A 27,260-nucleotide genomic window follows, 5' to 3' on the forward strand; every position below is an offset into this window, starting at 1 on the left:
GGGGGGGGGGGGGGGGGGGGGTACTCACTTGTAAACGTTATTGTTAAACTTATTGTAGCTGCCTAGTGCTACCAGCGCGCCTAGGCCGAGAGCGTAAGTAAAGAATATCTGCGTCACCGCGTCTATCCACACCTACACGTGCAACACGAACGGTACAATATGATGATGACAGCTACGTTTCAGTTCTCGAGCCGCACACGAGAAATTAATAATAGTCGATCAAACGCGAAAGGATCCATACGGCAGTCTGAATCTGCAGGCGTTGTGTCTCAGATTTCGTTATAGTTTCGAAGGCACGAAGAAAAACCGGGGTTTTTTCCCCCATTTTTTCCGCGGATTTCTTTGCTTTCCGTCCCGAGGGTAGAAACATTCTTTCAAAGAAATTCACCGGTTGTTCGGTTAATACCTGTCGCATTTACTTTTTTTTTTTCCGTAAAGAAGATGAGAAACCGAAAAAATCCGGAAGAATTGGAAAAATCCTGGGTTTTTCCGAGCATTCGAAAGTACGGATCTTGTCCGGATATACACGAACATACACACACGTGCGCTAGACGATTTAGGCCTTCAAGGACCCTTTCGTGCTTTGTCGATCATACATGTGAGTGCCTTTGTTACTTCTCGACAATGAGGAACTGACATTTTGTCCAAGACAGTTTGTTTTACCTCGGGGTCGCCGAGTTTCGAGAGATTTGGCGTGGCGTAATATTTGAGACCTTCCGAGGCACCGGGAAGAGTTAATCCTCGCACCAGCAATACCGCCAGCAGCGCGTACGGGAAGAGCGACGTGAAGTAGACGACCTGTACACGGTGCATTGAGTGCAGAGTAAGGTAGGAGGATTAGATTTAACATTAGAAGTAGCAACATTTCTGACTTATAAAAGGACCAAGCGGTCATTTTTAACCGCAGGTAGAAAAATACTTAATCTAAAATTAGAAATAAGAAATTAAAATTAAAAATAGAGAAATACTTAATATTTCATTAGACTAACACATACACTTGTTAGAAAATAAAGGTTAGTTAAATAATGAAGAAGAATATAATATTTTTAATTAAAAAAATCTTAAAACTGTTCAGGTCGTCCTTATCATGAAGAAGTGTTCACGAATCGTTGAAAACAAATCTATGAAAGATGCGGTTTTATTTGCTAATTTTTTTACTAATTCGGAAGCCAAATTAAATATTATATATAATAAATATATATATGTGTGTGTGTATGTGTGTGTGAGTAAAATGTAATAAAAATATAATATGAGTAAAATATAAATAATTAAAGAGAATAAAATACTTGTTTTTTATTATTGATATCATAAATTTTTATTTTTAAATATTGAATAGTAATGTCACTGGATATATTTTCCCGATACAAAAAATCAAGTTGAAAGCAACTATGTCACTCGATTACAATTGTTCAACGTATTCGCAAGTCAACTAAACGTCGTCAGCAACGTGTATACGTAGCTCTTAATATTGTATACAACGTTACTGTCAACAATATTGAACCAGACATTAAAAATAATATTTCTAACTATGATTTTAATATTTAGGAATGTTTTACTATCAAATAACAATCATATAGAAACATTTATGAATTATTATGTCCAAGTATTTCTAAAATCCACATAAAATTAATATTTCAAGAAAGATTGATTTAACGTTTCTTGTTTACTAAACGTTACCTTGCCGGTCCATTTGACGCCTTTCCAGATGCAGAAGTAACACATGATCCACACGGCCGCCAGCGTCCCGGCCAATTCCCATCTTATGCTGCCCACTACCTCAACGCCCGCGGAGATCTGCAAGGTTCGCCTCCTTTTCGCGGCAGGAAGAGACGTGAATACGCGGCCTTTCGTTTCGCAATTAATCAACACGCGGCGTCTGCCGCTTCAACTTACTCCCAAAACTCCTTGACCGGGTCTTTCATCAGCGTGGTGCTCAAGTTCCCGATGGACGTGGCGCACACGTTGTCGCCCGAGTATTCGTCCGGCCAGCACAGCGCGCTCAGACGCTCTTCGGCTGCGATGCAGTAGCGCGTGTTCCACGAGTTGTCGCAGCTTCGCCAAGGTACGTCTGCGCAAAGAAGATCATCTTCACTATGGACGATGACCGTTTTCTGTATTCGGTTTTCAGAGATCAGAGGAACGGCCCCGAAAGTGTATATTCGGCACACAAGCTCACCGGCTCGTAAGGAGACGAGGAAGTAGAAGAGCGCCCATGCGAGGATGATGATGTAGTATATGTTGGTCCAGCAGGAGAGTACGCAGGTGGCGTATCCGATGCCTGTGGGGAGGGTGAGATCAACACGTCATCATCGTCACGTTACTCTTCGCTGAAGTCTCTCAACGAGACTCGGGCAAGAGGATAAGAGTCAAGTCACCTTTGAAGAGCGGCGCTATCTGGAAGACACCGAGGCCGCCGATCGTCATCATCTGTCCCAGGGACAGCTCCATCAGGAACATGGGTATACCCGCCAGGCCGAGGGCGATGAAATAAGGCACCATGAAAGCGCCGCCGCCGTTCTTGTAGCAGAGGTAAGGAAACCGCCATAGGTTCCCCAGGCCTATGGCCAGTCCCACGACGGACAGGATGAACTCGATCTTCGAAAGAGAGAAAGAAAGGAACAGAGAGAGGGTGAGAGAGAGGACACGAGAACGGTGATTATCGACGATTAGACGTCCGGCTGTTCCTCTAAACGACGTTGACCGTAGTCTCACCTTGCTGCTCCAGTTTCCTCGTTCCGGCAGGCCTTTCGTCTTCTTGACGACGGAAGATCGTAGGCACTGTATGGCCTCGAACCGGAAATCCGACTCCTTCTCGCCCCCATTGGAGGTAGCGGTGGTGATGGTGGTGGTGGTGGCGATGGTGGTGGTGGCGGTGGCGACGTCGGTCTTCGCCGTGGGCTCGGCGAAGAGGGCCTGCAGCTCCTGCACCGGGCTGACAGAAGCCGGTTTCCGCGACAGAGGGCTGGTGGATCTGTCTACCTTGGGGCGGCCGGTCGATCCCCTCGAAGGCATTATTCGTTTGCGGGACGAGAGCGAGTCTTCAGGAACTCATCCTACCCGATCGGCCGGCTGAGGGAGAGAAAGAGAGAAAGAAAAAGAGAGAGAGGAAGAGAGAGCCGAGGCGAAGCAACTGGTCGACCGGCTGGCGCGCCAGCGCTCTGCTTTTCGACTAGAACTGTGGAACCGCGACACCGCGTACTTGTACCATAACGGAGTGGATCGTCGAATCGGCAGAGAAGAGGAAAGAGCGGGATGGCCGAGCGAAGGGCTGATTGACAATTGCCGTCTATAAAAAGCGGCTTGCGCAACGTGTTTCTCGGTCTCTCTCCCGATGCCGCCGGGACCTCAACGACCGCAGGAAGTCGCCCTTCGAGCGAGCGGAGGTACTTCCGGGACTTGCCGGGGGCGATTGTATATGTCGCGATGATGAGTCCCTCGCGTAAATAAGAGATAATGTTTTCGTGGTCTCGCGCAGGGGCCAGATATCGTCGTCATCGCTCGCGTACGCACTAGGTACGTGCAAGATATGACATACAGCCCGGCGTAAAAGGGTCTTGATGATGACGGACGATGGACAACGAGCCACTTCCGGGAATCGCAGCGTTCGCCGAACGCGTTCTCATCGGTCAACCTTGTCCTATTTTGCATTATTTAACTCATTGTGCGTGTGTAACGTCGTCCCGTCCGTCCGTTCGTACGCCAATCACCATGGTGATTAACGGCAATTAACGTGATCATGATTAACTGTGTAATTACCGATTGTAATTAACGATGGTAGTCGTTGCGATTATCGATAACGTCGGTACAGATATGATAACGCGCCCGATAGTTGTCTACTTAATTTCGAACGGACTAAACATTCGCTTTCTCTTTCTCTCTTTGAAAAAGGTTCTCCGAGGAAAATTTGTCTTTTTTTTTTTTAATCGATCCCCCGGAAGTTGAGTTCTCTCAACTTCATTAAGACGACCATCGGCTGTGTTCTGAGCAGCATCGAAAGGGAAAAAGTTCGAGCCCTGTCGAAAGCACCGAGTGTGCAGCTTTGTTTCGACGAGGCGGAAGGTGAGGAACGCGAGGTCCGACAGCGCGGCGGAAGAAAGACGAACATTCTCGTCATCCGGCGGTTAATTATAAGAGATACGTACACAATTATCGCGCGCGTCTCTCCCGCACAAGTCGAGATCCTCGGCTTCTCCTCTCGGTATCCTTGCGCCGTCCTTATCCCCGCATCCTCGGTGCGCTGCGGCCGAGCAGCTACCCGTACCCTCCCTCCGCGGCTGTGTCTACCGATACACTTTCGATACTCTTATCCTTGGAGAATTTTCAAAGGCGACTCCTTCACCACCCCGTTTTTCGCGTGCCAGCCGGTGAATGTTCGTCGAAAAAAAAAGAAACGGTTTCGAGCTCGACTTGGAAGGAGGGAGCCTCGAGGCGCGTTCGCGCGGATGCAGAGATTTCTGCCGTCGTGCCCCGTCGTGATTTACCCTACAATGACTGACGTACGGTCCCCCTCGAGCGTGAACGCACCTATCTTTCCATTCAACAAATTAATGCCACAGTGTCACTCTATATTTAGGCTGCTCGCGACAACGGAGAGATCGAGCGTGGTTGCGCGAATCGCATCGGACGAGGACACAAGGCAAAATTTTCCTGGCCCCTCGGTTGCTCGTCGGCGTCTCGTTGATGCCGCGAGGAACGATGCAATTTGGAAAACGGCGGTGGACGGATAATCAGGGCCGCGATCAAAGACAAAGCAACGGGGAATGTCGCCAAAATTGGCGAAACACAAAAATCTCGGTGAATTCAATTATAATATGATAGATACGAGTTTAGTACGCGTGAATTTTCAGGGATTTATCTGAAACACGAAAGGCAGGTAAAATTTAAGGAATACGTTTCTTCGGTCGGGAATTTTGCATTTTGCTTGTAATTAGGTGGCAATGACATAGCAAAGGAAATATTGTGATTTAACTTTTTTATTTTCATTTTTATTACTTTCTCTCTCTGTGATAAAAGTATATTCCATAAGTTCTGACTGGTGTATTTGTTCTTTCAAATAAAAAGTCTTTTTCTCTTCAATTGCTCTAAAACTGCAAAAGAATGTAGGTAAGATTTGCAAAGGTAGTATAAATAAAAACAAAAGAACTGCACAGTACAAATGTTAACAAAGTAATTAGATAATTATGTTTAAGTTTTGTACGTCATAAACAAAAAAAATGTGATATATTATCTACATATTTTATTATATGCCATTTATTATTATGTTATTATACACAAGATATAATTATTATATACAAGGTACACAAAAGTTACGAAATTCATCAAGCTATAATTTAAGCAAAAATAATAATAATAATCTGATGATTTAAGTAATATTTTTCCTACGGTAGACAAACGAATTGGTACACAACGTTCGCGAAGTAATGATTAAAAAGTTAAAATTCTCTTTTCAAAGTCCATATTTTTGATTAAAATTAAAGTTTCAGTATGAGTACTAAATTGCGTTTCAAATTGGACAATCGCCATTTTTCATTTAACTCGATATATAATAAATCTCAATAATAAATAATAACATCGTTATAAATTCAGTATGCTCGAAAAATAGAGACTTCAAGCTTTAAAATGCTTTGCTAACCATTTTGATATCGTTATTTTTGTCAAACTTATGGCCTGTTAAATTTTAATTAATTTTCAATTTAATAGAAAGTCAGTTTCGCGCGCGCGTGCGCGACTAATTGAGTTCGAGTCTGTTGGACGGTGACGTCAACTTTAATTTCCGAAGTCTCCGCTATGAGCCGCTACCATACCGAGGAATTGAAAACGAAAAAGAAATAGTCACATATTAACGCTATCTTTGTAAGTGTACGGTCATCTTTAAGTCGTTGACTCAGTTCTACGATCAATGAATGAAATTTGCTAATGTAAAATGTATATTCAACGTAATCGTCGTAAAGAAAGGAATTTTATTTAGGAAATTTATTTGCAAGATTTGCGTAACATATTACATGGTTTTTAATTAATATTAAAATGTCCGTGTAGCGAGTGGCTATTCAAGTAAATTTCTTATTCACTTTAGTTTAAAGATTTAAACGTTATAAATTAGATAGTGCTACTATGATTTTCTACAAAAATATCACCCACACTTTCTTGTTGAACAGACTGTAGTTTTAGGGCGGTATTCAAAGTCGGATTTGATATTTAAGACCGTCTTAATTAAATTATCTTTATCTTAAGTTCATCTTTAAATGTTTCGTAACCAATGAAACGAGCAGTTAAACATTTGAAGATAAACTTAAGACTGTTTTAAATATAAAATCCGACTATGAATACCGACCTTAATGTAGTCAAAGAGAACGAACCTCATATTGGAATATTTAACCTAACCAAGCATCTGTCAAATAGTTTTATGTGTAACTTTCCACTGTGATATAAGTTAATTATTTTATCATCTTAACTGATGTAAGTGATTATAATAGAAGATAAATAAGTAACACTCTATACTTTTTTTCTTCCTATGAATTAAATTATCTAACATGCCGAGGGAACCTCCTTGTTATTTTTGCCACTTGTCAGCACAAAATGATAATATTTTGTATGACAAATGTTAATGACTAATATAATTTTCTAAGAAAGGGAAACTATGGACATTGAGACGGAGAATGTAATAAATCTGGTGTTTCCAGAAGGTATTCCAGGTAAGATCAAATATGTATGTATTTATCTTCTAATATATCCTGAAATAAATGGTAATTTTGGCTTAATTATTTACACATATTATTACTTAACATTTGTATTATATGTTTTTTGAAACTCTTCTTTTAGAATCATGGAAAGAAAATCCTGAATTTTACCAATACCTCTCCAAGCTTGGTGGCTTTGATGTAGACCAGCTAAGTATGGGGTTTCCAATACATCAGTATAATTTTTAACACGATAATTTTTATATCGTTTATTCTCAAGACGCACTTTTATCATACATGACAATTTTGCAGGCAAAGAACCTGGTCATTTGTCTGATGAGAAGAATATGGTACTGCATACTACACAGGAGTTGGTGTTCGCTAACTACAAAACCTTTATCCAGACAGCAGAGAGCTCACGGGAGATTCTGAATCATGTAATTTCGAGGAAGGACCTTAGAGAACTCAGGAATCTTCGAGATGCTAACAAATTGCACCGTTCCATTTCCAGTTCAACGAGACTGAGAGTCGACTCGACAAGCTCATGCAAAAGATCCCGGAATTCGTGGAGAAATGTCAGTCGTTTTGCGACGCCTCGAAGGACATTAACGCGCACAGAAGGTTGAACAGCTTGACCTTGACACGAAACGCAGAGCTGCTCGAGATCCTGGAGATGCCGCAATTGATGGAGTCGTGCCTGAGGAGCAATCAGTACAACGAGGCGTTGGAGTTGTCCCAGTACGCGCGTCAGTTAGGCATGAAACACGGCGACATCCCGATTATTTCGGTACGACCTCGGCGAGGTTCTTTCCGACAGCCCCACCTCGCACTCTCGATCTCATTCCATCATCATTGCTCAGTCCATAGTGGCGGAGATTGAAAGCAGCTGGTCGGGGATGGTGGGACAAGTGGTCGGATCTCTGAGGGGGGACCTACCGCTTGCCAGGTGCCTTCAGCTCGTGGGTTTGCTGCGCTCTATGGATGCGTTCACGGAGCCGGAGCTTCGCATCAAGTTCCTGCAAGCGCGAGACAGTTGGCTCCAAGGCTTGCTGAATGCGATACCGAAGGAAGATCGTAAGGAACTCTCGTTAGAAACTGCTTTGTGGGACGCGAGAGAATCACCGGTCGCTTCTTGCAGCCAATCTTCATATCGCCAAGACGATTGAGCTGTCCCGGATACACCTGTTCAACATAATCACTCAGTACAAAGCCATGTTCAATGACGACGAGCTGATCATCCCCGGCCGCGACTTGACGCTGAACGAGTCCGCGATATTTTACCATTGGCTGGAGGAGAAGGTACAGATCGGAAAACGGATATGCAACACCGACAGATAATATTGATCGGGACGTTTCTCCTCCTAGATATCGCAATTTCTCGCCACGTTGGAACAAGATCTACCGGGTGTGACGTCTATAGATTCCATCTTGGGCCAGTGCACGTACTTCGGACTGTCGTTCGGCCGGGTGGGCGTCGATTTCACCGGCCGAATATCCGATATATTCGTGCGAGTTATCGGCGAGAAGTTCGAGCAGAACGTCCGCAGGACGACCAGGAAATTCGAGAAAGACATGGAGACGTTCACGTTGATCAATAAGACGCAACGGCTCGACATCAAGACCGAGATTTCGATTAATTCGGTGAGCATACGACAACCACCGCTCTCTCGCGTATAAATTCTTGTCTTGATTTATAATTTTGCTCAACGTTTCGCAGGAAAATCCGCCCGAACAGTTGGTGGAGTTTTATCCCTTGGCCGAGTATTGCAACGGAATAATATCGGCATTCAACGAACTGCGACTCTGCGTGCCGGTGGCACTCTCTGCCTTGTGCACGAGACTGCTGCAGGAATCCTTGCACAACGTAGCCAGAGCTATGTTGCTGTTTTACAAGCAGGAGCAGCAGGTAAGGCTTCGTCGTCACATAGTCCTCTTCATTCGCGCGAATAATTCTGTATATTTCGTGGACGCACGCGATTGTTTTGTAGGCTTTCGCAGCCGCCGAACGAGAGAACATGGTCAAGTTCACGGAATGCCTGAGCGAACAGTTGATTCCCTACATACAGTACTGCATACACGCAATCTTCCCACCCGTTCAGATCGCGACACACTTGGGAATATCGGTCGTCGCGCTTCAGAAAGAGGTATACGATTCTCAAATATATGTTATAATTGTGATCGACAAGTTGTGTGTATATATATATATATATATACATATCCATTTACCTAATTATACAATACGATGTGCAGTAACGATACATCGTAGCGAAGATATATTTTTAATAAGGTTTTAATGAAGATTTTCGCGATTCCGCGCAACAGTTCTGGGATATCCCTCGGAAAACCAGCGATCGAGAGTACGAAAACGATAATTGTAAACCGTATAAAGAACTAATGTTCTTACGATGTATAAAACGATACAAAGACCATATTCTCGACTTGTATCGATAAAGGTATCGACTGTATCTTAAATGTCTAATGTGGTATCTCAGCCAATAAGGTGGTTTCTGAGTCACTTTTAAAGACACTTTTATCAGTAGAAGTGAGCTGACAATATGGATCTTATTCTGTAATATTCCAAGGTCAACAATAATGTTGTTTTTTTAGTGTAAGAGGCCGCTTTATTTCCAGCCGGGCGTGTTTTCAACCATTCTCCTTTCTCCCTCTTTTCATCCGTCTCTTCTTCCTCCTGGTCCCTTTGTTATGATCGCAATTAATAATTATTATTCCCGTTATATGAGAGACTACTCTCTGCTTGTCGATTGCAATTATATTCAAATGCGTAAAGTGCCAGTCCGGTGACGTGAGATCATTTACAGGAGATCACATATTTGAACAAGCAAGCCATATTGGAACCCGTGGCAGTGTTGTTGCCCATCAAGAAGGATTCCTTGGTCTCCAAATTGACAATGTCCAGTGTACAAACATCCCATAACGCGATTCTTCCTCTCGTCACAGCGCCTGTACCGTCAGCAAAAACCTCCTCAGCGAAAACCGCTGAGGAGGAACCGAAGGAAAGAGCGACTCAACAACACACGACGGTACCGAGGCACGATGTACAAAATTCGCAGAACTCCAGTAACAGTGTAAACTGAAAGGCCCGATTGTAAAGATTTAAGCATAACGACTATACAGCTACTCGATATCGTAGACAGTGTAAATAAGAAAGAAATCACTTTTTACAAGTTCGCAAGAGACTTGTTTTTATTATTGTTGTGAAAAATGCAATGTTGCATTGTGAAAAATACAGAGAAGGGGGAGGGGGAGGGAGATAAAAATTCGTCAGACCGAACAGCGCGCGTTTTGCGCAAAGTAACAAAATCTTAAAGGTGTGGAGGCGCAAAGCGACTTTAGGCTGCAACAGATGTCGAAAATACTTTTATTCTTTCATAGACTCCTCCGTGACTTGACTCGGCTGCGCGGTCTCGTTCTCGTTCTTCTTCTTCTTGCTGCCGGAGACGATGTCGTCGATTCTCAGCAGCAGGATAGCGGTCTCGATCGCTGTCTTATACGTTTGCAGCTTCACCGACAACGGTTCCCAGATGCCACGTTCCTTCATGTCCACCAATTTGCCGGTCTCCCCGTCGATACCCCAGGTAGTTCCCTCCGTCGCGTGTTTAGCGCGCAACGCTGTCAACGTTCTGATGGTATTGGCGCCGCAGTTCTGCGCCAATGTCCTAGGAATGATCTCCAAGGCCTGTGCGATCGCTTTGTACGGCCACTGCTCCACTCCGGCGAGCCCGGCCGCCTTCTCCGACAAGAGCCGTGACACCGCCATCTCCACCGCTCCACCACCTAACATAAGAGAGGAGGATATAAAAAAAAGCTGCAAACGCTGCAAACTTTCTTTAAGAATCTCAGCCGATATTATGACTTTCTTATATATTTATTATTAGAAACGTAATGTATTGAACGTTTCAACTATTTGCTAAACCTTTTCAATATTAAAGTTTAATATATATATATATTGTTATATTTTTAATAATAGATATATAAAACAGTAATAAAACACTAACTAAAGCTCTTAACCTGGGAATAATCACTTGGGATCATTTAGGAGACTACAATTAAAAGTTGCTATTATTAACAAAATGTAGCATATTATCGATTGCTCTATGATTTATTATTGTTTAGGGACATTGTAAGTATAGATTTACTCGCTACTGTTTGAAAACTATTCGCAGGTTAAAGGCCAAGTGCGTTTATAATTTTTTTGTACTTCTCAGAGCCTATCTAAATTATAATAGATATAATATGATAAAAAAACACTATAACATAATATATTAAAATAAAATATAAAATATATAATAAATGACAAATATAGATACATAATATATATAAATAAATAATAAAATAATAAATATATAAGGTACAATATAATAAAAAAAATCACGATGCGTGAATCAATGATTTTACATGCGAAACAGCCTCACCTGGCACCAGTTTTGGGTCTATAAGCAGATTCCTAGCGACGTGCAGCGCATCCTGCAAGTTCCGCTCGGTCTCGTTCAGAACATCCTTGCTGGCTCCCCTCAGAATGATGGTGCAGGCTTTGGGATCCTTGCACTCCGTGATGAAGCAGAAGTAATCGTCGCCGAGCTTCTTGATTTCGAAGAGACCGGCCCTCGTGCCGACGTCCTCTTCCCTCAGCTCCTCGGTACGGTTCACGACGGTGGCACCGCAGGCGCGGGCGATCCTGTTGATATCGCTCTTCCGTAGCCTGCGTATCGCCGAGATACCGGCCTTGATGAGGTAATGTTGCGCAAGATCGGACACACCCTTCTCGGTGATGACGACGTCCGGCTTCACCGAGATCACGTCCTCGCAGATCTTCTTCACGTGCTGCTCCTCCAGCTCCAGAATCTTCGTGAAGTCGGTGTCTTTCATGATCTCTATGTTCGTCTGGGACTCGCCCTTCTTGTACTCCAACGGGCAGTCCAGAAGAACTATTCGGGGATCTTTGATGTAACGTCTCATCTTCGGGTGTGTCACGTCCTTGTTAATCATTACGCCCTTCAGGACGATACTATCCTCCACCGTGCCGCCCGGTATCTTCTCCACCTTGGCGTAACGCTTGATGTCGATCTCTCGCCTGCCGTTCTCCTCCAGCATCACCGTGTAGACGGCGTCCAAGGCGATCTGGCACGCCAATTCTGACCAGCGCCTGATAAATTTAGTACCTATGCAAGAGTTTATCACCTGTACCAGTTTCTTTTTGTTATTGCAGTCCAGATCGATGCTGATCTGTTCGTTGAGAATCGTGACCATGTCTTCTAAAGCCTGACGGTAAGCCCGTATGATGACCGTAGGATGCATGTTCTGCTCCAGGAACGGTTCAGCGGTGGCCAAGATCTCGCCAGCCAGGACGATGACCGACGTCGTGCCGTCGCCTACTTCCTCATCCTGAGTCCTGGCGATCTCTATCATGGACTTGCCGGCGGGATGCTGCACGGTGATCTCACGTAGGATCGCGTTCCCATCGTTTGTCATCACGATACCACCCATCGGATCCATCAGCATCTTCAGCATGGCTTGCGGCCCCAGACATGTTCTGATGACGTCAGCAATCGCCTTGACACAACAAAGGAAATATAGTGAAATCCTGCTAAAACCAAGCTGCCACGACGGATCATACGTGAGAAAACCAGTCCTTTATTGAACCCAATAGTGTACACTTGTGTAGAGAGAAAGGTAATAATGATAAAATGATTATGGCTGTTCCTTCAGCAAGAGACGGAAGTCTAGTTATATCATCATTCGTCCTTATTCCGCATTTTTGGCGAAGAAAAGGATAATAGATGATACAACTAGAGATTTGTGTCTTTTGCTAGAAAGCAACCAAGTACAAATGACGATACAACCGAGCTTCAGCCGACTCGTCTCTTGCCGGAAAGCAACCTATGTGCCCATTTTGGTGTCCACGCGTGAGCATGCCGGCGAATCACGAGGAGACGCCTTATAAGGCGATACTTTGGCGTCTAACGGCACGGAGGGCCGCTTACCTTGCCGGCCTGGATATTCTCTCTCTGCACCTTCCTGCCGGTGTCTCGCTTCGTGTTCTGGCCTGCAATAATCAGAATATTCGACATTGCGGTTAGAGACGGTCGCGTTTCCTGTCGCGTAAGAAATCGCCGAACAACAAGCGACAGGCGATTGGAACGATCGCTTTCAACTTACTCAAGACAACGATTGGCGCCGCGCCCGGACCAAACATCTTGTGTTTATAATTTTTTTTCCCTTCGCTTATTGTTAACACTAACACCGACTAGCGAGAGCGCGAGACCGTGTGCGTGAATGTGACTCTTTCACGAGAGAGAGAGAGAGAGAAACGGGGAGAACTCGGCTTAGAGATCGGTGATGGCACACTCCATTATACTGCGGAATCACTTCGGATTCCCCCTTCGCTCCCCACCGAAATGTCCGTGGGACGAACGTTCAGTGTGCCAACTTCCGGAGGATAAATCGCGGAGGTTCCCGTCCGCTGGTAACTGGCCGAGTGAGAGACCACCGACAGCAGCCCAGAGATGGCACGCCTGTCCACACCCATCGCATTTGACACGGGCCCCTTTAATGCACCCCTGATTGCACGCACAGTTGCACGTTCGTAACCAACGCGAGTCGGAACGGTGCGCGGAGCGGTGATGTAGCGTTATGACAGCGGCGGGAGACGGAGCGAAGGGACTCTGGCACGCGTCACGCATTTAACTCGACATCAGCAGCGGGACGCGATGGAGAGCGACAAGTTTTTCTACGTGTACAGTTCCTCCTTAGACGCCAGGATACAGATTAAGATGTAAGGCTTATACATTGCGTTCACCGCTTGCGTCACCGTTCGCGGCGTCCGACGTCAGGTTACCTTACGTGCGCATACAAAATAAGAATACCTTAACGCCTTCTGCTCTCTAATATGACACATTAATTCACACCAGCCTAAGAGAGAGAGAGAGAGAGAGAGAAAGAGAGTAATCGGATCACAGTTAATTAATGCGACGGAGCGTGCGTGTCGGACCATCTGCTCCTTATCTCCAGGCACGGTTTTATCTCGCACAGTGGAGATTGTACAAGCAATTCTGAGTGTTCAGATAGTGTGACGTAGCGCTTCCTCCGTAGTTCCTAAGCGGGCGGATCGTAGCTCCGTTATTTTTGCAGAGGCACCTTAGAGGGCAAGAGACAGAGACCGGAGTACGACAAGCTGCTGGTCGACCCTCTGCTCAAGTACTCGGGCTTGTACGGAGCAGGTGGGATCCGCGGGGACTTGGCCGCGTCGCTGCAAGTGTGGACCGGTGGTAGACCGTTGGCCTTGCCCGTACATACAGCTTACAAGCATTTCACCTCTCGCTGGAAGTACGTTGAGAATCTCAAGCCCCTTTAACGCTCGTTTACTCTCTATCATGTTCCCGTGACGTTCCCGTAGCTGGAACCAGTGGGTCACCCTGCCGATCTCCTACGCGGATTTGCCACGCGACGCGCAGCTCTGCATAACGCTGTACGACTGCGCCGGGCCCGGCAGGCAGCTTCCGGTGGGTGGCACGACGATACCACTGTTCGGGAAGCATGGGGTGTTTCGACAGGGCATGCTGGATCTCCGAGTGTGGCCTGGAGTAGAGGCTGACGGCAGTGTACCGACCAGCACACCGGGGAAGGCGAGGGATCATGGGAAGGAGCAGATGCAGAGGCTCGCGAAGCTCGCCAAGAAACACAGGAACGGGCAGATGAACAAGGTCGACTGGCTGGATAGATTGACGTTCCGAGAGATCGAAGTGATCAACGAGAAGGAGAAGAGAGCGTCGGACTATCTGTACTTGATGGTGGAATTCCCGGAGGTGACGATGGACGGTGTACCGGTACGAAGCGTTGGAATGGAGGTATCTTATACACACGGTGCAGGAGAGGACGGTTTGATATATTTATATTTATATTATCCTGTTGCAGTACTCGATCGTGTACTACGAGAAGGACGGGGACGAGATGTTCCAGCACAGAACACAGCCGGACGTTGTGACGTTTCCCGACTATGAAATTTTGCAAGTGAGCTTTCGGAAAAATATACAATACGCTCTGGACTACCGATTAGAAGTAGTGTTATTCGACATATTCGGAGCTTCGAAGCTTAATTCCGACATTTAACGACGAGGTTCGAAGATTCGAAATATCGCAGCTGTTGATAGAGCTCATTTTGGAGGGTGCGACATAATGCTGTGCAATTAGGGAGTATCAGTTTAATTAAACTGATACTAAAGATAATTAAGATAACTAAGGATGTATCTTTAGTTCAATTGTGAGATTTGTACCTGTCTAGTTTAAAGGAAAGTGAAAGAGGAGAGCACAAATAATAAGCAAGTCTCATTTATTTTAAAATAAATGCAAATTTTGATATGATATGTGATAGCAAGAACAAATTATATTCTGTAGGACGGTAAATACTATTTACTATTTCTACAAAACGAACACACGTACTTTCCGGTTCTTGAAATTTCGAATATTCAAACATTCACCTATCCGAATGTCCGAATATCGCTCTTCGAAACTTCATTAGTCGAATATAATGTGTCGAACGTTCAGAAATTTGAATATAATTTCTAGCCCTGCTATGCCGATGTTAAACGTAGCGGGAATCACATTTCGCGTGAGAGAAAATGCCCGGTCTTGCTTTCAGGAGAATCTCGTGGAGGCGAAGCACCATAAACTGGCCCGTAGCCTACGTAGCGGCGGTAATACCCGCGAATTGAAGCCCACGTCGACCGTACGGGACGCGTTGAACACGATATTGGGCTACCCGCCGACAACTGCGCTCTCCACCGAGGAGCAAGATTTGATCTGGAAGTACAGGTTCTACTTGTCCAGTCAGAAGAAAGCGTTAACCAAGTTCGTCAAGTGTGTCAACTGGAAACTCGCGGGCGAGGTGCGCCAGGCGTTGGACATGCTGGCACTGTGGGCGCCACCCGATCCCGAGGATGCGCTGGAGCTGCTAGGACCCGCGTTCACCCACCCGGATATCAGAAGATACGCGATCAGCAGGCTCAATCAGGCTCACGACGACGACCTGATGTTGTATCTTTTGCAACTGGTGCAGGCGTTGAAGTACGAGGACTTCGAGAGCATCAAGGCCGCTTATCAGGCGATGGTAAAGGAGAAGGAGGATAAGGTGGAGAAGAACGAGCGGTCGGAGAAGAGCGAGAAATTGGACAGAGACATAAGAAGCTGCGATTCAACATCCACGCCGATTACAACTGTGAGTTAAACCGATAATGACGCTTATCGAGATGCGGTGTTTTATAGCATACATGTATAGAATAGATTGAACACCCATTGGAGGAGCCAGCATTAGTAAGAGAGGGAAATAGAGATAGTGGTGCTTTCCTTGTCTTATTATGTAATTGGTGGGAAGAAGGAAAGAGGAGGAGAAGACACATAATTAACATAATATACTAGTATGTGCATGGATGTTGGTTCATAATACTTGTAACCATTGATCTGTTCCTTTTAGCTGGACTAGCTGCACTGGTTCAAGAAATATATGTATACACATTGAAGCGTATGTACGAGATTCTCATGCTTCAGTGTGCGTAAATTTCTTGAACTAGTACGACCAATTCAATCAGATAGACGTTATTCCTTTCTTTCCTTCATCATGCCCACTCTCATTCTTCCGTTTCTCCTACATCGCCCTCTTCTTCAGTACTGTGTGACCGAGAAAGCATCACCGTTAACATATCTCTGTCCCTCGATCTTGGCTTCAGCTCTCCAATGGCAATGCTCAGTCTATTCTATATGTCTTTGACTTTACACGCTATCGTGATCTCTCACGCGACCACGCGTTTGATTTGCAGTCGAGCGAATCCAGCCAGCTGTCGACGAGCCAGGAGCCGCTCATGGACCTGGCATCGTTCTTGATTACGCGCGCCTGCCAAAACTCCATGCTGGCTAATTATTTCTACTGGTACCTCTCCATCGAATGCGAGGATCAAACGGATCCCGCGATCAGCGCCAAACAAGACATGCGAGTCAGGGAGATGTACGTCACTGTGATGAAAATGTTTTCCATGATGTTAGCGCACGGGACCGCCATCTGGCAAAAGAGAAGAGCGTTCCTGCTGCGGCAGAAGGTGTTCATCGATCAGTTGGTGTCCCTGGTGAAGGCGGTGGCGCGAGAGAGCGGCAATCGCAAGAAGAAGACCGACAGATTGCGGGCGTTATTGGCGGACCCGGATCCGGCGTTCAAGATCAACTTCTCGAATTTCGAGCCGATCCCGTTCCCCTTGGACCCGGAGATCTCTATCAGAGGCATTATCCCGGAAAAGTACGCGCTCACGCCAATCGCCCGCCGTCTATTCTACTTCAGTGCTCGGAATTGTTTGTATGAACGAGGCGATTTTCAAGATTCAGCTCGCCCAGCGGAACTGTCCTGAGGTGAGGCTGAGTCCCGCGACTGTCAGTTGCGTAACTCGCAGGACGAGCTGAAGGGGAAGCAAGGAGACGCAGCCCTCGAAAATCGCCTCGTTTATACAAATAATTCCGAGCACTGTTCTATTTAATGTACTTAGCAAATACCAACGCTCATGAATTCTCACTCGACCAATTTTCGCAGAGCGAGTCTCTTCAAGTCCGCGCTCATGCCGTCGAAACTGACGTTCTTAACGGCGGAGAACGACGAGTACATAGCTATCTTTAAGCACGGAGACGACTTGCGACAAGACCAGCTGATTCTGCAAACGATAGCGCTCATGGATAAGTTATTAAGGAGAGAAAATTTAGACCTGAAACTGACTCCGTATAGGTAAGAGGTTCTACAAGTACAATGCTGTAATATCGCGCGTTTAGTTCACCGTTTTATAGTTCGATCATTGCACCAGGGTACTTGCGACAAGCACTAGACACGGTTTCTTACAATTCATCGAATCCACAACGGTCGCGGAGGTCTTGGCTAGCGAAGGATCGATACTGAGCTTCTTCCGAAAGCACCATCCTTCCGAGACCGGACCTTACGGCGTGGTGCCGGAGGTCATGGACACTTACGTTCGCAGTTGCGGTAAACACACCGTAATGTGATGAACTACCGAATTATCTAGGGAAACCTGGAGACACATGATTCTTTGGGAAATTTGATTCCTAGCTGTTACTTTGACGATGGAAAGATTTCTTTTTCTTTTTTTCACGTTAGCAGCAATGTTCATTCTTAACTGTAGGAAATGTTAAATGTCATTTTGACAGTTGAACGTCGATAGAGTGAGGATGTGTTTTACATTTTGGAGTGCCCAATTTTTCTTTTTTTCGTAAATATGCTCAATTGCTCTTTAAGTTGTTAGATCTTGTAATTAGACTGAAATTCCAGAATGGAATGGAAAGTTACTTTAGGTAGGTAATTACAAGGTTAGTCGACAAAAATCTATTTGTGTGCAAAAAATAAGATACATTTGATCCACGAATCAAGTCTATATCCTAATAGAGTAATTCATGGGCGATACATTGGCCCGATACATCGGTTATATTGGCATTCATTGGGCAAATGAGGGCCAATGTAAAGACAGCCAGATAACCAAAGGTTAAGTTAACCAAGACAAGTATAACTTATTTTTAAAATTATGTTTTGTAACTTGTTTAATCGTACAAAAATCTTTAATAGAGACTATGATTACTGAATATCTTTGATTACACTAATTAAAATATAGGAGTGACGTGAATTCCCGAGTCAAGTCTCTCAGAATAGGGGACACTTGGTACATTTCGATTGTTTTACTAAAATGTAACTCTACGAATTATTGGCTGCGTTCAGTAGAAAAACAGCTAAGTAAGCGCTTTCCGCTGCACTTTGCAACGGTTGTAAGATTTTCGAAGCTGAACGACATTTAACAATTTACGCTGCTCCGATATATTTACTAAATGGTTCGGCGTATTAAAAGTATGCTGAATAAAATGGCGAGCGCTCAGTAAACACATTAAAAATGCGTGAACCGCTGGTATAGTAGCCGTTATTTTTTAACTTGATCAATGTGGTTAGATGTACTATTAAAGTATCTATGATATTTGCATAAGAACGCCTCGATTTTCCTTTAATTTTTTTTAGATATTTAACGAAATCAAAACAGGGGGTTGGCAAGTGTTCCCAGGGGGATTCCCCTAAATAAATTCGAAAGAACCGAATAAATGGTGACTGTGATACTAATTACTGTCGCAACATTGCAGCTGGCTATTGCATAATCACGTATGTGCTGGGGGTCGGCGATCGCCACTTGGATAATTTGCTGCTCACAGCGTCAGGTAACTCCCCGAATGTACAAACGATCGTATCGAACGAGTCGCTTATCGTCTTTTCTCTCGCAGGTAAACTTTTCCACATCGACTTTGGCTACATCCTGGGCAGAGACCCGAAACCTCTGCCGCCGCCGATGAAGCTCAGCAAGGAGATGGTCGAGGCCATGGGCGGCGTCGGTTCCGAGCATTATCACGAGTTCCGAAAGCAGTGTTACACGGCGTTCCTTCACTTGCGCCGGCACGCGAATCTTATACTGAATCTATTCTCGCTAATGGTGGACGCAAGTGTGCCCGATATCGCTCTGGAGCCGGACAAGGCCGTGAAGAAGGTGCAAGACAAATTGCGACTGGACCTGAGCGACGAAGAGGCAGTTCATTATGTGCACAATCTCTTGGACTTGTCGGTCACCGCGGTGATGGCCGCGCTGGTGGAGCAGCTCCACAAGTTCGCACAATATTGGCGAAAGTAAAAAAAAGCAAAAAATCGAGGTACAGCGAAATCACGCAAACTGTGTTCCATTCTAAATGCCACAATTATTGTTATATTGTGTATATATATATATATATATATATGTATAAATAATATGAGAAGAAACGACCACACACGGCGCAACTCACGAATGTAATATAACTTATTGTATTTTGGGAGTATTTTAGCTAATAAATCTTTGATAATAATTATGCAAATTTGCGTGATGCTCTCTCACATCCAAGCCCGATACCGATCTGGTGACGTGCATACCAATGCAAACCGGTTAATAGTGCATACGATTATTCTACACTAACACAAGTATATGTATATATGCAATGTTACATCCGTACATAATTTATTTACAAAGACCTTTTACAAACAGTTCGTTTTATCAAAATTCAACAAGCGTGCCTGATCGTGAAAAATGCTATTTTTTTCCTTTTCGTTCTATCGCCATGTAAAGAAGAGCAGTAACAGTTTCTGTTGTAACAGGATATATTAATGGCAAAGAAACGACACAAAAGATATATATATGTATATTCATTGTACATGTAATCTCTGTTATGTAAATATTCGTATATTTATTTTACTCTTAATTACAATCGTGTATGTGGTGCACACAATAGAAATAAATGTAAATAGATAGTATTGTTAGTGTTAAAAATATCAGGTTGTTATTGATACTGTTGATACATGAAACGCAGATGAGTGACACTTCACTCCTCAGTATCGGTCTATGCCAGGTAAATTCAATCAAGTCAAACAGAGCAAACACATATGCTTCTTATGGCTATCAGAAAGTTTATTTTCTTCTTATTTTTTCTTCTTTAATAGAAAACGTAACTATTTCTCATAGTGTTATTCGTAGGTACACTATTTTTTCTATTGCAATTCTTTTAGAGTGAAAGATATACAAATATCAAAAGAATTACGGACAACTGAAAAGCCTTAACAATTCAGTCCGTCCTTGAAAATTTCTCCAGTTCTTCTTCCCGGTACTCTACAACAATTCATTGAATCATGTTGTTTCGTACGACAACGTGATTATATATTCACATTTTTCTTATTTTTTCTCTGATCCCTATCGACGCCATATTTATATATACACATGTGACCATGATTAAAAACGCCACGAGAAATAAAAACATAGATTTATTCTCGATTATATATATATATATATATATGTATATATATATGTGTGTATATATATATATATACACACATATATATATACATACATGTGTGTGTGTGTGTGTGTGTGTGTGTGTGTGTGTGTGTGTATAACATGAGACTATAAAGAATATAATGTAATTTTTCTTACGACTTTTGGTAAATCTGCCTTGCTTGAGAGGATTGCACAATCAAATTATCCTCGAAGATCCGGTTTTTAGCAACAATTACAACATTCGCACATGCTATTTGATCCTTCTCAATTAAAAGTATATACCACATTTCCAATAGAAGAAATCGTTTTCAAATATTATAAATTATAATAAATCCCTGGCTATTTTTAGGCATATTATCTCAGACACGACAGATTTTTCAAACAAAGTCTTTTGCTCGTTCCTTTTCATCCTCATCTTTTTTTTTTCCAATCGCCTTCGTCTCAACACGCAAGATACACAACGTATATAAGTGAAATAAAATAGGCGCTCCCTTTATTCTCCATATATATTGTTTCACCTACGAACTAAACTGTAAGACTAAATGTAGCACGATCCTCGTTTCGCTCAAAAAGCCTCGCACAGCGTATCTCGTCGCAATTCGCGCAGCCGTTGAAAAGAAAAAAAAGAAACACTTCCACATTGAGCAAATCGAGGGCATGACGCAACTTATACGCGAAAGTTAAGTCTTCAAACGATATAATCCAAGAGAGAGAAAGAGGGAGAAAGAGGGAAATAGAGAGAGAAGGTTTCCGTTTCTCAAGTTTCCACTGATTTGCAGAACGCAACTTATCATTGGCATATTATCAGAAATATCGTATTCTTCGCTTTATACAATCACATGAGCTCTTATCTCTTCTTATAACTTGTCGTAAACAAATAACCACGGACTCGATATTGTGAAGTGGCGGTAAAATCCCGGGGTGCTCAACGTATTGTGATTCTCTTTATCTTCCTCTTCTTCCATCATCCGACCATCCGTTCCGTCACGAGAAAAAGGTTTCTCGCGTGAACTGATAACCCCTCCCCGCGATTTTACCCACGACATTCAATCGTAAACACACAGAAATATTAGCGGGAACCGGGAACCAGCCGCGTGACATAAATCTCTGACATAAAAAAAAAAAAAAGGAGAGAGGGAGAGAGAGAAATAGAAAGGAGATTAATGTATTTATTCGTATAAATATCTCGCTGCGTTTATATACCCTAGCGATTGTATGGACACTCTCTCCCTGCTTCTTCGTTATGTCAAACGGTTGAAATCAACATCATAATGGATAATGCGAATAAAACCATACTGTGGGCGTAATCCTACATACATAATTCTTACATACCGGACTCTAAGAGCAAATAACATCCGCACAGTTACATCCGTTCGTTTCTCCTGCTCTTTTTTTATATCAACGTACACAGACGCGCGCGCGCTCGAACGGGTGCGTTTGCCTTGTGCGTCGCGACCTGAAGAAGGTCTAGAGACTTCATCTTAAAATCTAACCGCTTAATTGTGTACGTCTTAACGTAATATTTACAGTTAAAAATAGACTCGGGGGAGGGAGGGGGAAGGGTAAAGGTGGTAGAGGAGTTTGTATGCTGTCGACGGCAGGCGTGCACGGTGGCGGCATGTCTGATAGTCTATTTCGAGAGGGGGATCTCCTCGACGCCGTCGGCCCTCGCAATATATTACCTCTCCATAGGCCTGGTGGCTGGCACCGAGCTCTCCACGAGGTCGTGCCTCTCGATCGGCGAGTTCTCCAAGGTGTAGTCCACCGGGTAGCCCTCCGGATAGGTCGGGGTGGCCTCGCCTTGCTGCCTCAGTCTCAGCTCGCCCGATCTCTCCTGGTAAAAGCTCTGCGACGCCTCGATGTTCGGCGAGGACGACTGCTCCGTCTTGTCCAGCTCGTCCGTGGAGTAGTAACTCTGGCTGGCCTCGCTCTCGGGTCTGGGGTCGTAATAGCTGGGCGAGATGCTGTGGCTAGTGTAGTTCGGCGCCTCCTCGGCCGGCGCGAAGTAGCTCTGGCTGACCTCCTGGGGATTGCCCTCGTAGTAGCCAGGCGTCACCTCCTCGTGCGGATCGCTACCCTCCAGCCGAGAGTTCGCGTCTTGGTCGACGGACTCGTAGTAACTCGCCGTCACTTCCTGGTGATGGGCGTAGTAGCTGGACGGCTCGTTCCTGTGATCGGTGCTCTCGGTGACGAAGTTCTGCGAGCAGGTCTCGTCCAAGCCGGGCATCGAGATCGGCACCTCGTACGACGTGGAGACGTTCTGCTCGACTATCACCTGGTCCTCGTAGCTGGACGTCGGCCCGGAATCCACGTGGGTCGACGTGATGTCCGGGTTCAGGTTGTACGATGACGTAGGTATCTCCGGTACTCCGTTGTCATGGATGCTACTGTGCTCCGCGCTGACCGACGTGTCCGGTATCACGCTGGACGAGGCGATGTTGAGCTCTTCGCACGGCGGTATCTCGTACGATGACGTACTGATCGCGCTCTCCTGGTCCTCCTGGTCCCTCTCTTGGTTCTCAGGAGTCTCCGGCACGTAGGACGAGCTCGCCGTCTCGTCCTCGTTCAGTCCAGAATTGTTCGTCGACACGGACGACGTGCCGATACCGTCGACGCCGATGTCGTTCGACTGCGACGGTACGTTCCCCTCCTGACTGATCTCCGCGTCGGTCTCCAGGTTCTCCGGCGCGTTCTCACCCTTGCCGACCTCGTAGCTCTGCGTCGGGAAGCTCTGGTCGTCGACCGTCTGGTCGGCGGCGTTCGAGCGATCCTCCTGGCTCTGCATTATCTCGTTGAACGATTGCGTGGGCGCGTTCACGTTGGCCTCCGCCGACGCTTCGTACGACTGCGACGCCTCGTTGACCTTCGAATGCTCGAACGACTGGGTAGGTGGCTCCGCCACGACAGCTTCCTCTTCGTCCATCGGCTCGTACGCGATGATGCTCGACTGAGTGGCCTCGGCCGTGCTTTCGGAGCTCTTAGCGGCCGACTGACTAGGTAGATCCGCGGAGACGCTGGTAACCGACGCCGAGCCGAACTGCTCGTACTGCGACTGCGACGGCGTCTCTTGACTAGCAGCCTCCGTGCCCGTATCCTCCTCGAAACGCATCTCGACGCTCTCGCGCAGACGACGCCTGTCCGACTCCACCTGAGACGACGGCTCGTCCCTGTGGCAATCCGCCGATTGCGTGGTCGTACTGCTACCAGCGTAGAGCTCTCCCGACTCCACCACTTCCTCCGTGTCCACCTCCATCGCAGTGTCGTTGGACGGGTTCAACGATTCGGCCGGTAGGACTTGCGAGGTCGCCTCCACCTCGTTCGACGTGGCCACCACCTGCCGATCCACCTTAAGTGAACTTTTACCGACACACCTCTTCCGGAAAACGGTCACAGGGTGTCTACTCAAAGTCGACAAACAAATTCTTCAAAAATTCCCCGATTTCCCATGCAATTTGCTAAAAAATGCAGGTAAGATAACAATATTTTTAAATATATCTTGCAAATGAATATATATTTACTGTGTCCTTAATATATTTTCCATTTATAAGAGTTTATAAATCCTAAAATAAAATTAAGAATCACCCGAGTTTCAATGATTAAATTTGAAAAATGTCGAAAGAAGTTGCAAGAATTTGAAACAATAAATATTTTACGAGTATATTTCACGAAATTTCCAAATTTTATTTTCAAAGGTTATTAAAGTTATAAAAAATTACATATTGTATAACCAGTGCAAAAAATTCAATTTTTATGAAACTATTAGAATATATATATATTTTATTAAGCAAAACTGCACCTGATATGAAATCGTTGCCTCCAATGCTGAATATCAGATTAATCGTAAATTCAATGTTCCAAATATCAGGTCAATATAATTAAACATTAAATTTACTAGCTTGCAGATAAATATTTTTTTTTAATTCCTCGATTTCCAATAAAACTGGGAATTCCCTGATTTTTCCAGGCATAAAAAAATTCCTTGAGAATTCCAGGTTTTCCAGATCTCTCCAGCTAGTAGACACCCTGGATTAGCTGTTTCAGCTTGTTTCACGAGCCGCAGCGCTTTTTATCTCGCTCATAATAAAAACTCATCTGGACACTAACCTGTTCCATAGGTTCTATCCTGGAATTACACTCAGACGTCACCAAGGTAGTTTCGTCCATCATCGGCAAGCAACCGATCATCGACTCGCCGCTCTCTTTGCCGGCGGCAGCTTCCGCTTCCTGTGTGACTTCCATCGCGCTCGAGGATGACGCGGTCACCTCTTTGGCCGGCTGCTGCAGAACCAGCTCCTCGGACGTGATGGGAACCTCGTGCGACGAGTAGACCTCCTGCATCGTCGCCACCTGCTCCTCGTCCAAGCTTTTCGACTCGTTGGTCGATATGATCGGCTTCTGCGGGGAAGCCGGCACCTGGTGGGAAGAAACTATCATCTCCGACGTTACCGTGATATCCTGCGACTCCACGTTTTCCACGGGGACCGGTGCTTTCGAGACCAACATCTCCGAGACCGGCACGTCCACGAACGTCTGCTCGGTGACAATGGACGCGCCGGCGAATTGACCGTTGTCGGTATACGCGTCGTCGATGATCGGCATTGACGGGGTGGTTTGTACCTGCGGGCTCTCCAAGACCATGCTATTCGGCATCGTGACCGAGTACGAGGCGGACGGCATCGCGATCTCGGCGCTCTGGACGTTCCGCGTCTCCGCTGCCACCGCAATGTTGTCCTCCAGATTGGGGATCACCAGGTACTGGGTGCTCACGGAGATCTCCTCCGGACGGTCGATCTCCGTGCTACCGCCCACCGGGCTCTCCATGATCTCACCGATGTCCGGCATCGAGTTGCCGGGGATCTGAATCTGCGTCTCGCCCGCTGATATATAGGAGATGTTGGGGTTCGTGATGGTGATCGGTAACTCCAGGGAGGACGGTATCGTGGAGACCACCGTCGACGACGTGGGTGTCGAGTCCGACTGGATAGGCAGGTTGCTCGGTACCTCAAGAGGAGTCATGATCGGCTGGTTCAACGTCAACGAGGTCTCGAGCACCGACGGCGAGGAGATCGGCTGCGTCGGCGGTATGATCGTCGACTGCAGGATCGTCTGATTGATGAGGCTCGCCTGAGTGGGGCCGGTGGGCATCACGCTGCTCGTTTGGTTCTCCGGCAGACTGATCTCCTGCTGGAAATCGGTGTTGGCGAGTGCGGCCGCCAGTATGTCTTGATTGGATGTCTGGATCACCTCCGACGTTGGGAAGCTCTCCGACATGATCGTCTGACTAGGTTCCGTCGTCACGTTGGACTGGATGTTCGGCAAGATACCGTTGTCGAACTGGAAAACGATGTTGTCCAAGGCGCCGGTCTCTCCCAACGAACTGGGGTCTATGTACAGAGTCCTCGTGCCGTCCTGATTCTGCGTCGTTCCCTCCAGCGACATAAGTGTGTTGTTATCCAACGGCTGTATCTGACCTTGCTCGTCGATCGTCACCAGGACGAAGGTCTGCGTGCCGTCGTTGCTCTCCGTCGGCAGAGCCATGATTTGCGGTTGCGCGGCCACTTTCGGCTCTTCCTTGTCCATCGTATCGCCGCTCTTATCAGTCTGGAACTTATCGACCTTGCCTGGCTCTTTCGAAGCGACGTCGACGAGCTGCGGGCCTTCCATCTTCGTCTTCTTCTCCGTGCTGATCGGCTCGAGCGACGGCAGGGTCAGGGTTGTGACGATATTCGCGCTCGTCGTGGCGGTGCCTATCGAGTTCATGGCGACGTTCAGCAGGTTCTTCTGTGCCTGCGCCTTGCTCGATGAGTGGGACTTCGCTGAGGATTTCGTGGGAGTCGTTTGCTTCGACTGGAGGGCCGTCTTGGCGGTGATCGGCACGTTCGCCGACGTCGCGGCGATCACTTGTTTCGCGTGGATATTCTGCACCGTGGACACCACCGGCTCCTGCATGATGATCTTCTGCTGCGCCTTCGTCTGGCGACCGGTGCTCCGCGGAATGATGACCTTCTGCACACTGGCCTTGCCGCCTTTCGGCTGCATCTGCTGCGCCATCATCGTCACCGTCTGCTGGGCGCCGCTCGGCGAGGCGATATTCTGAATGCTGACGACCGGTTGCACCGCCGCCTGCTGCTTGACCGTTTTCTTACCGTGGCTGACCTTCTGCTGGGCTGCGACCGTGTTCTGCAGCACCAACGTGCTGCCGCCCGGTGACTTCAGCGTCGTCCTCGCTTGCGTCGACGCGGACGATATCGCCACCTTGGGCGACTTCTGCAGTAACGGCTGCAACTGCATCTTCTGCTGGTACTGCAGAGTCTTGTTGCTCTTGGTCGGACTCTTGGCGGCGATAGCCTTCACTTGCTGCCCGGTTATAGGCGTCAGGACGGTACCCTTGCTGCCCATGATGGCCTGCGTGTTCAGTATGGTCTTACCACTTATAGCTTGAGTCACCGGGGTTAGGATCGCTTTCGTGCCGCTTAAGCTCTGTGGAGACAAGAGGGTCGCGCCCTTGGTAACGACTTTCGGGCCGATCAAGGTCTTCCCGCTCAAGGACGCGCCGCTGATCGGGGTATAAAGATTCTTCGTGAGGATCCCTTGCGCCAGGGTGCCCAATAACGTCGTCTTGCCGGTGATCGGGGTGAGCACGGCCTTGGAGGTGATGATGCCCTGCGTGTTGATGATCTTATGGCCGGGGCCC

General features: G+C 46.1%; 5 protein-coding genes across 11 annotated transcripts in view; 2 read left to right on the plus strand and 3 right to left on the minus strand.

Moving 5' to 3' along the window:
- Positions 1 to 5,092, minus strand: part of LOC106745172 (sodium- and chloride-dependent GABA transporter 1-like) — a 7,095-nt gene extending 2,003 nt beyond the window's left edge. Inside the window, exons 1-8 of one of the 2 annotated variants that reach the window (XM_014620517.1) lie at positions 4,143 to 5,089; positions 2,713 to 3,069; positions 2,376 to 2,595; positions 2,177 to 2,278; positions 1,894 to 2,068; positions 1,678 to 1,810; positions 664 to 798; positions 29 to 132 (exon numbers count right to left, since the gene is read on the minus strand). In XM_014620517.1, the coding sequence (XP_014476003.1) occupies positions 29 to 132; positions 664 to 798; positions 1,678 to 1,810; positions 1,894 to 2,068; positions 2,177 to 2,278; positions 2,376 to 2,595; positions 2,713 to 3,012 (1,169 nt within the window). In that variant the 5' untranslated portion in view covers positions 3,013 to 3,069; positions 4,143 to 5,089. Of the gene's footprint in view, positions 1 to 28; positions 133 to 663; positions 799 to 1,677; positions 1,811 to 1,893; positions 2,069 to 2,176; positions 2,279 to 2,375; positions 3,070 to 4,142 lie in introns of both variants that reach the window. The other variant, XM_014620516.1, reaches the window with a different exon arrangement.
- Positions 5,093 to 6,345: 1,253 nt separating this feature from the next.
- On the plus strand, positions 6,346 to 9,794 carry LOC106745181 (conserved oligomeric Golgi complex subunit 8). Of its 4 annotated transcripts, none has more exons than XM_014620535.1 (11): positions 6,346 to 6,456; positions 6,627 to 6,692; positions 6,820 to 6,891; positions 6,990 to 7,114; positions 7,189 to 7,464; positions 7,538 to 7,751; positions 7,816 to 7,976; positions 8,043 to 8,318; positions 8,395 to 8,583; positions 8,666 to 8,821; positions 9,497 to 9,794. In XM_014620535.1, exons 2-11 carry the CDS (start codon positions 6,638 to 6,640, stop codon positions 9,770 to 9,772), a joined length of 1,800 nt encoding a protein of 599 aa, XP_014476021.1. In that variant the 5' UTR covers positions 6,346 to 6,456; positions 6,627 to 6,637; the 3' UTR covers positions 9,773 to 9,794. The 4 variants fall into 4 exon arrangements, with proteins under 4 accessions (XP_014476021.1, XP_014476019.1, XP_014476023.1 ...); XM_014620533.1 differs by having other exon boundaries at positions 6,631 to 6,692; XM_014620537.1 differs by having other exon boundaries at positions 6,347 to 6,456; positions 6,681 to 6,692.
- Positions 9,795 to 10,040: 246 nt separating this feature from the next.
- Positions 10,041 to 13,102, minus strand: LOC106745182 (T-complex protein 1 subunit gamma). The gene is made up of 4 exons (XM_014620538.1): positions 12,855 to 13,102; positions 12,680 to 12,741; positions 11,111 to 12,248; positions 10,041 to 10,472 (listed from the first exon to the last, which is right to left on the minus strand). Exons 1-4 carry the CDS (start codon positions 12,889 to 12,891, stop codon positions 10,057 to 10,059), a joined length of 1,653 nt encoding a protein of 550 aa, XP_014476024.1. The 5' UTR covers positions 12,892 to 13,102; the 3' UTR covers positions 10,041 to 10,056.
- A 146-nt stretch (positions 13,103 to 13,248) lies between these two features.
- On the plus strand, positions 13,249 to 19,616 carry LOC106745184 (phosphatidylinositol 3-kinase catalytic subunit type 3). Of its 2 annotated transcripts, none has more exons than XM_014620540.1 (10): positions 13,249 to 13,470; positions 13,827 to 14,021; positions 14,092 to 14,542; positions 14,610 to 14,705; positions 15,334 to 15,909; positions 16,508 to 16,977; positions 17,266 to 17,454; positions 17,531 to 17,706; positions 18,861 to 18,935; positions 18,999 to 19,616. In XM_014620540.1, exons 1-10 carry the CDS (start codon positions 13,406 to 13,408, stop codon positions 19,397 to 19,399), a joined length of 2,694 nt encoding a protein of 897 aa, XP_014476026.1. In that variant the 5' UTR covers positions 13,249 to 13,405; the 3' UTR covers positions 19,400 to 19,616. The 2 variants fall into 2 exon arrangements, with proteins under 2 accessions (XP_014476026.1, XP_014476027.1); XM_014620541.1 differs by having other exon boundaries at positions 14,092 to 14,521.
- A 1,898-nt stretch (positions 19,617 to 21,514) lies between these two features.
- The window catches only part of LOC106745149 (mucin-17-like), a 14,119-nt gene continuing 8,373 nt past the window's right edge, over positions 21,515 to 27,260 (minus strand). The window contains exons 3-4 of one of the 2 annotated variants that reach the window (XM_014620467.1): positions 24,671 to 27,260; positions 21,515 to 23,900 (exon numbers count right to left, since the gene is read on the minus strand). The exon at positions 24,671 to 27,260 is cut by the window's right edge and continues 5,053 nt beyond it. In XM_014620467.1, the coding sequence (XP_014475953.1) occupies positions 22,245 to 23,900; positions 24,671 to 27,260 (4,246 nt within the window). In that variant the 3' untranslated portion in view covers positions 21,515 to 22,244. Of the gene's footprint in view, positions 23,913 to 24,670 lie in introns of both variants that reach the window. The other variant, XM_014620466.1, reaches the window with a different exon arrangement.

Source organism: Dinoponera quadriceps, unplaced genomic scaffold (assembly GCF_001313825.1).
Source record: "Dinoponera quadriceps isolate SergipeBrazil2010 unplaced genomic scaffold, ASM131382v1 scaffold1425, whole genome shotgun sequence".
Lineage (NCBI taxonomy): Eukaryota > Metazoa > Arthropoda > Insecta > Hymenoptera > Formicidae > Dinoponera > Dinoponera quadriceps.